This window comes from Caenorhabditis remanei, chromosome III (genome assembly GCF_010183535.1).
Source record: "Caenorhabditis remanei strain PX506 chromosome III, whole genome shotgun sequence".
In the NCBI taxonomy this organism is placed as follows: Eukaryota; Metazoa; Nematoda; class Chromadorea; order Rhabditida; family Rhabditidae; genus Caenorhabditis; species Caenorhabditis remanei.
Window position 1 is genome coordinate 15,066,852 of NC_071330.1, and position 8,537 is coordinate 15,075,388.

An 8,537-nucleotide genomic window follows, 5' to 3' on the forward strand; every position below is an offset into this window, starting at 1 on the left:
GTGAAGGACGGCAAGTCCTTCTCCTTGCTATACCGGGAAATAAATGATTGCAATCATGAACTAAATGTGTACCTAAAACAGACTGAAATGTTAAAATACAGAGCAGGCGCAATCTGGTATTTTACAATATGGAGAAGTTGGGGTACTGTAGTCGTGAGAATTCTGACAGAAACAATCAATCGATATGTAATTAACAATTATAATTTAATGATGAGCTGATCTTATTATAAGAAACAAACAAGAATTCCGGAATCTGGAATGAAATTTCTTCCGGAAATTGGAATGAGTTATGGAAAAAAACAGGAATTCCCGAATTCCGGAAAAAAAATTTGACTTTTTTTGAAAATTTTCGGAAATTTTGTATTTTGTATTTTTTTATTTTTAGTGATTTTTTTTTTCGGAATCCGGAACAAAGGAATCTACCGGAATTCCGCAATGAAGAAACGGAACAAAGGAATCCACCGGGTTTCCAAATACGGAAAGAATTTTTAAATTTTTTTTATTTTTAAAGGTTTTTTTTTAATTTTAAATTTTTTTTATTGAAAAAAACCGGATTTCCAGAATTCAGGTACTACTCTAAGGTAGGTGGATGATCTACCGTATAGAGCTCTAAGGAATGTGGGCGGCGGGAATTTAAAAATATGAATGAAATTAGACAATTTTTTTTTCGTTTTTCCAATTTTTATATTTTTTTTGATAATTTTTTTCCTTTTAGTTTCGAGATTTCCAACTTGCGATGTTTTACTCCATCTCCATCTCCTCGACTCTCTGGTTATCAGCAAACCGACTGCGTCTTCTTGCATTCATAAAATAAGTGTGAACTTGAATGAAATCCAAATTCAACTTCTCTGCAGTGACTGCCATAATTCTTTGATCCGGACGTCTTTCAAGTTTGAAAATTGCCTCCAATGTCTCCTTTTGGTGTTGACTGAATTGGAATCTCTTTTTGATCGGTTTAGTAGTGGCATCGGATGATTTTTCGGTGGAGTCACTGGAAAAAATGACTGAAATCGGTTAAGATCGGCTGAAATCGGGTGGTAGTGATTTTGAGAAAGTTAGGCTATGCTCTATCAATTTTTTTAATTTCACTTATAGTCATCTTCACGCTGTTTGTTTTCCAGCAAAAATCTTATAAAAATATTGAAAACTCAAAAAGTTACAGAATTTCGAAACTTTTCGAAAATCTCGAAATCACTTTTTGTACCGTAACTCTTGCAGACTTGTTCCAAATCGGATGAAACTTATATTTTTGGAATCAGTGCATCAAGACGCTTCAAATGAGTATAAACATGACTATATTCTGACAAACTTTTATTTTTCTGAAATTTTGGTATCACGATGGCCAAAATTCGAAATTTTTCAAACTATGTCATGATTATACTCATTCGAAACGTCCTGAAGTGCTGATTCCAGAAATTCAAGAATTTTTGTTTTTGGACTAAATCCGAACGAGTTATAGCACATTTTGTGAATTTCAGATTTTCGAAAAGTTTCGAAAATCGATAATTTTTTTCATTTTTGCTATTTTTCCTTAATTTTTTGACTAAATAACCCGGAATTAGGCCGAACTTTCTAAGAAAAAATGTTTTTGCGATAATCCCGACGTGCCAAGCCTAGAGTACCCCGGTGGATTTGGATTTCGTGGTGAGACCCAAATTTAGTAAAATTTTGCAAAATTTTCAGAAAATAGGCATGATTATACTCATTCGAAGCGTCTTGACTCCCTAATTTTAGAACTTCAAAGATTTTCAGTTTTAGACCAAATCCAACCGAGTTATAGCTGATATAGTGATTTTCAGATTTTCGAAAATTTTCGAAATTCCACAACTTTGTGGGTTTTTGATGAAACTTTGTGATTTTTGGCTTAAAATGATGGATTTAATGAGTTCTAGCTAATAAATTTGAGAACCAACTTACGTCTTCTCATTGACAAGCTCCGCCCCTTCTTCTTCCACCTTGGCCATTTTCTCATCCAACGGGAGACTCATCCACTCTGCCATTTGGATGTATATCTGTTTTCCGACTTCTTTGAGATCTTCCCATGGTTTCGGTTTCTTCAAAGTGTCCGAAAGTGTTCCCTGAGTACGTTTTAACACCCGTTTAGCGAATTTCGATTGAGAAATTCCACACATTTTCAATTCGAACGAAATTTCACTGCAGAGACGTCTCGTATCGAGATAGTCGGAGGATTTAGAAGGATTACTGTATGCAGGATTACTGTATGAAGGGGTTGTCCCCGAAGTACTTGGCTGATTCGAGTCCTGGTGGTAATCTGGAAATAATTATTGATTTTAGGGATTTTAGGTAGATTACTGTAATTTGGTACATTGGAATCAGGGTAGGTCTATTTTTCATTAAAAGTTCTACTTATTCCGGGTTATTTAATTAAAAAATTAGGGAAAAATAACAAATATCTAAAAAGTTCAGGAATTTCGAAACTTTTCGAAAATCTTAAATTCACAAAATGTGCTGAAACTCGGTGGGTTTAGACTAATATTAAACATTCTTAAATTTCTGGAATCAGCTTGCCATGACGCTTCGAATGAATATAATCATGTCTTGATTTGAAGCACTTGGGGTCCCGCCACGAAAAGGGTTTTGGGTTACTGTAGTTTTCGCGTCGAGACACAACCTTATTCAAATCAAGTCATGATTATACTCATTCAAAGCGTCTTGACTTCCTGATTCCAAAAATTGAAGAATTTTTTGTTTTAGACAAAATCCCACCGACTTATAGCACATTTTGTGACTTTCAGATTTTCGAAAAGTTTCGAAAATCGATAACTTTGTGAGTTTTCAATAAAAGTCCGTGATTTTTGGTTTAAAATGTAGGGCTTAATAAGTTCTAGTTTACAGGGGTTTATGGGGTACTGTAGTTTTGGAGGCGGGGCTCAACATTTCGGAAAAAACTCACAAGTCGATGGTACTGTAGATTTTCTTCTTGGCTTCCGATTTCTTGGTTTAGAAACTTTTTGTGGGCGTGGCTTAACCTTGTGATCTACCACCGGATCGATATTCTCTTCTCCAATTGGCACATCGTAATCCATATTCTGATGATCCATGTAGTTTGTATCATTATATTGATTTTGATAGACATTTTCTTGCTTTTCAGCTTGTTGAGACGCTAAAATAATAAATACATTTGTAACAGTTTGAAAAATAGCAAATTCATCCAAAAATTAGAAAAAAATAGCAAAAATGATGAAAGTTATGGATTTTCGAAATTTTTCGAAATCTGAAATTCACAAAATGTGCTGAAACTCGCATGGATTTAGTCAAAAACTGAAAATTCTTGAAATTCTGGATTCAGGGCGTCAAGTCGCTTCGAATGAGTATAATCATGACTAGGTTTGGCATAAGTTGGGTCCCGCCACGAAAACTACAGTAACCCATTGGCCCATTTTCGTTGCGAGACCCGAACCGCTCCAAAACTAGTCATGATTATACTCATTCGAAGCGTCTTGACGCGCTGAGTTTAAAAATTTAAGAATTTTTGATTTCAGACTGAAACTGACTGAATTACAATATAAATTGTGAATTTCAGATTTTCGAAAAATTTCAAAAATCGATAAATTTGTGAGTTTTTGTTGGGCAGAGGTGTTTTTAGGCTCAAAATGTAGGGCTTAGTGAGTTCTAGTTGGAAGAAATAGTTTCTGAATTAAAACTCACAATTTGGCTGCCAATTTCTTGGCTCAGAAGCTTCGAGTGGGCGTGGCGTGTGATCTACCGTCTCAATTTGATCTCCATCAAAATTCAAATCGTGTCCCATGTCTCCAATATCATCATCATCATATGCTTGACGCCAATACACACCCCCACCACCATTAATCGGACCGCCCATTGAGAGTACGGTAGGAGTACTGTAGTTTTTATGATCTACCGGCAAGATTTGACTATTTCCGGCGGTGTGTAGATCATAATATGTTTCTGGTGGGTTACTGTAGTTCTGCTCCTCCTGAAGCTCCGCCCCATTTTCCGGGTACACGTAAATCGTGGGCTCATCAATTCTCTCATCATACCTATCGCTAATTGGCATTATTGGAATATTCGGATAATTCGGGTCGTTACTGTAGAAAGTGGGCGGAGCCATCCGAGTGGGCGGAGTCATCTGAGTGGGCGGAGTCATCTGAGTGGGCGGAGTCATCTGATAAGCCATCTGAGAAGAGGACGATGCTTCAGAAGTGGGCGGAGCCTGTTCCAGAATATTGTCTGGCATCTCTGCGTTGAAATATTGATGTGTGGACATTTATGCTCTGAAAATGGAATAAAATAAAACTTCAGAAAAAGGGCGTGTCAATGTCCCAAAAAAGCGAATTTTCAGTTTTTCTTTTCAAAAAAGTGATCTGAAATTTACATAAAGTGCTATAACTCGGTGGGTTTTAGTCTAAAACTCAAAACTTTTAAATTTCTGAAATCAGCTCGCCAAGACGCTTCGAATAAGTATAATCATGACTAGGTTTGGAAAAAGTTGGGTCTCGACGCGAAAAGAGTTTTGGGTTACTGTAGTTTTCGCGCTGAGACCCAACTTGCTCCAAACCTAGTCATGATTATACTCATTCGAAGCGTCTCGGCGAGCTGATTTCAAAAATTTAAGAATTTTCAGTTTCAGACTAAATCCCACCTAGTTATGACCGAACATTTTCCCTGTTTCCGGATTCTAGGCTTCCTCGACCTAAGCATGTGGCATAATTGCAAAAAATGGCCGCGGGGCTTAGAACGGTGGCTTAGAATCCCAAAACAGAAAACTGAAAATCTGCTTTTTTGGGGCGTTTCGAAATATCAATACTTTCGAAACGTTTTCTACAAAAAGTGTGTGCGGCAAATTGCAAAAGTGGGCGTGGCGTCCGCTGTCACTGTGCCGCAGACAGAAGAGGGGGAAGGGGAAGGGGTAAAACGGGAAAAATAGAAAATAATGAGGAAGAATGCGGAAGAATGAATGAGTCTCGAGTACACCTCTCTATTCCGGACAGATGGACTGTTTTGGTTGCGTACGCGGTCGCGTCGCGTACGCACACATAGCGTGTCACGCCCCTGTTGTCACACCCCTTCCCAGAGCCCCCTTCTGTTTGTTTGTATAGAAATATGGGAATATAAGAATAGATAAATTTGAAAAAAAAAATTTTCCGACAAGTGCTACTCATTCCGGTGTATATAAAGCAAAAATTAAAGAAAAATGTCAAAAATGAGAAAAGTTATGGCATTTCGAAACTTTTCGAAAATATGAAATTCACAATGTGTGCTATAACTCGGTTGGATTTGGTCAAGCACGGAAAATTTTTGCATTTTTGGAATCAGCGTATCGAGACGCTTCGAATGAGTATAATCATAATTAGGTTTGAAGCACGTTTGGTCTCAACGCGAAAAGGGTTTGGGGTTACTGTAGTTTTCGTGTCGAGACCCAATTTTGTTCAAAAGTAGGCATGATTATACTTATTCGAAGCGTCTTGGCACGCTAAATCTAAACATATCAATTTCAAAATGTTTGAGTAGAGTTTAAGCGGGTTTTGGTAGTTTAAATAAACAAGGGTGGGTCAAAATGAAATATTTTGAAGGTAGTGCATGATCATACTCATTCGAAGTGTCTCGACGAGCTGAATCCAAATATATAAAAAATTTTGCATCAGATTACATTTTCCGACATCGAAAATGGGAAATCCAGCTGAAATGACACCGAAAATCTCAGTTTTTTCGGCGTCTTTTGGAAGACAGATTTAGCATAGTCGGTTGTATTCCCGGTGCTGTGTAACCAATTTTCGAATTCTCATCATTCAAACAGGTGCTCTTGTTAGAATGATTGATGTGCTGACCGTTATCTCGTTATTGTTTTTCACTCAAAATGACAGGTCTTTGTGTTGTTAGAGTGTTTGATGTACTGACCGTTTACACTCTTCCTTCAGTGTCAGCCGTTTACACTCTTAATGATGTGAAAAAGGTCTATAGGTTTGAAAATTAATCGACAGGTTCTCCATTATTTTTTTGTGCGAAGTTTTATCGAAAATAGCGAGAAAACTGGAGAAAAGATCAGCTCCGTTCGAAATATTTGACTCCCTATCGTCTCGTCCGTGTTATAAGGGCCCGCATTATGCTGAGCTGCGACTCCATTGGCAACGTGCCAAGTCGTAAGCAAACGCGCTTCATCGGACTTCCGGTTTCGCGGGGCGGGATAATAATTTGAATTCAGATGGACAAAATATGACCCTGTGGGATCCCTCCTTACCAGAGTTGCGCTGAATTCCGACTTGCGACTTGCGACTTCCGGGCTGTTTTTCACTTCCGACTTCCGACTGATTGTGGAATTTCCGAAAAGTACATTTCGCAGAAATACACTGAAAAATAGTCAAATAGGACAGAAAATAGGCTTTTCTTCAGCCAAAAACTAATTTTTCACTGATTTTCGCAAATTTTATGAACTTTTTCTAGGAGTTTTTGAATCTTTGCGAAAAAATCTACTTCCGACTTCCGACTTTCGACTTCCAACTTCCGACTTCCGTTTTCAAAAGTTTAATTCCGACTTGCGTTTTAGAAAAAATCACTTCCGCGCAACTCTGCTCCTTACATTGTACTTCATCAGGACATATCCTACGGTGACAAACTATTTTGATCGACAAAAATCTACCGTAACCCCCTCAAAAAATCAACAAGAGAAAAACCGTTCAAATTATTTTTTTTCTCAAAGATTCACAAGCCACGCCCGCTCGAAGCTTCTGAGTCAAGAAACACCGGATTACTGTAGTTTTCGTGTCGAGACCCAACTTGCTCCAATGATCCTTCCCTAGATAGTCGAACAGTCATTTAATTTTCAAAACAATAGTCCTGAACCTTTTTCACATCATTAAGAGTGTAAACGGCTGACACTGAAGGAAGAGTGTAAACGGTCAGTAGTACATCAAACACTCTAACAACACAAAGACCTGTCATTTTGAGTGAAAAACAATAACTAGATAACGTTCACATCAATCATTCTAACAAGAGCACCTGTTTGAATGATGAGAATTCGAAAATTGGTTACACAGCACCGGGAATACAACCGACTATGCTAAATCTGTCTTCCAAAAGACGCCGAAAAAACTGAGTTTTTCGGTGTCATTTCAGCTGGATTTCCCGTTTTCGATGTCGGAAAATGTAATCTGATGCAAAATTTTTTATATATTTGGATTCAGCTAGATAACGTTCACATCAATCATTCTAACAAGAGCACCTGTTTGAATGATGAGAATTCGAAAATTGGTTATTAAAAGTCTAATAACTAGCATACTTGCAAACCGGGCCGGCACTCGCTTCAAACTGAATATTATGAGCTGAAAAATATACCAAAATGTAGATCCCGACGAGTACTATGTCCAAGTCCAACTACAGGCCGGATGGCTATTTGTTAATGAGCCGCGGGCAGAGAAAAAGTGCCAAAAAACGCGAAAATGGCCCAAAAAGCCTTTCTAGCCCGGCCCGCGGCAAAATAATGAATAGCCATCCGACCCGTAGCAAATCACGGAGATAGAACTCCTCGAGATCTACAGTTTGGTATATTTTTCAGCTCATAATATTGAGTTTGAATCGAGTAACGGGCTGGCCCGGTTTGCAAGTATGATAACTAGAAAAGACCGTCGAGTCAGTCAGGAGATATAAGATGTGACCTAGCTGATTCCAGTTTTGTTGTTTTCTTTCAATGAATTTGAAAGAAAACGACAAAAATTGATAGAAAAACTACAAGAAATGGTAGAAACGACGAAAACATTTCTAGAAATGTTCCACGCCGCAGGGGTTTTCGGCCGAATCAAAAAACTCTTTCGATATAAAAATGAACTCACAGACACACAAATTTTATTCTATGAAAATATCAGAGTTGACCTTAGTTCACCGTGAAGGCTTTTTTACACTTTTCTAGACATGATTATATTTTTCCCATGTTTTTGTCTGAAACTTGGACTACATTTTTGTAGTTGACCGTTTTTCGATTGGATCCCTCCGAAAAAAGTTATGCGCCTTTGAAGTACCGTAGCTCTCCACAAGAGACTGACCTACCGTACTTTAAAGGCGCATAACTTTTTCAATCACTTCCAAATGAAAAACGTTTTACTACAAAAATAAAGTCTTAGTTGTGATCTACAATTCCATGTTAATTTTGGTTTCTCTCGAATGCTCCGAGTCATTTCCGTCTACCAAATTACCTTAAAATTTGAGGCTCATTTTATTTTATTTCGATTTTCAAGTGATTATTATCATCATTTTTGTAGTATGTATTACAACATGTTGCTTAAAACTTTAACCACTTTCTTTATTAATTTGACAGTTTTTAGCAGGAGAAAATAAAAAAATCGGCTGAAATCGTCAAATAATAGATCATTCCTCAAAAATTTCGATTTTTGACATTTTTTTCTTTAAAACTAGCTAAAATTCACTAGTTCTCGTGTTCAAAACCCATTTTTCCTGAAATTTTTCGATTTATATTTATTCGTAATGGTGAACAACGCTGAAAAAACGATGAAAACAGCTGGAAACGCGTTTTCGATTGTTTTTTATACATTTGAATGATTTTTTCT

The 8,537-nt window shown here is 37.3% G+C and overlaps 1 protein-coding gene across 1 annotated transcript; it reads right to left on the reverse strand.

Moving 5' to 3' along the window:
• Positions 1 to 741: 741 nt before the first annotated feature.
• On the reverse strand, positions 742 to 4,216 carry GCK72_011468 (uncharacterized protein; the record flags this gene model as incomplete). The annotated part of the gene is made up of 4 exons (XM_053728473.1): positions 742 to 991; positions 1,918 to 2,272; positions 2,915 to 3,124; positions 3,670 to 4,216. The coding sequence occupies 4 exons, from the start codon at positions 4,214 to 4,216 to the stop codon at positions 742 to 744; spliced, it is 1,362 nt and encodes a 453-aa protein (XP_053588050.1).
• Positions 4,217 to 8,537: the final 4,321 nt, after the last annotated feature.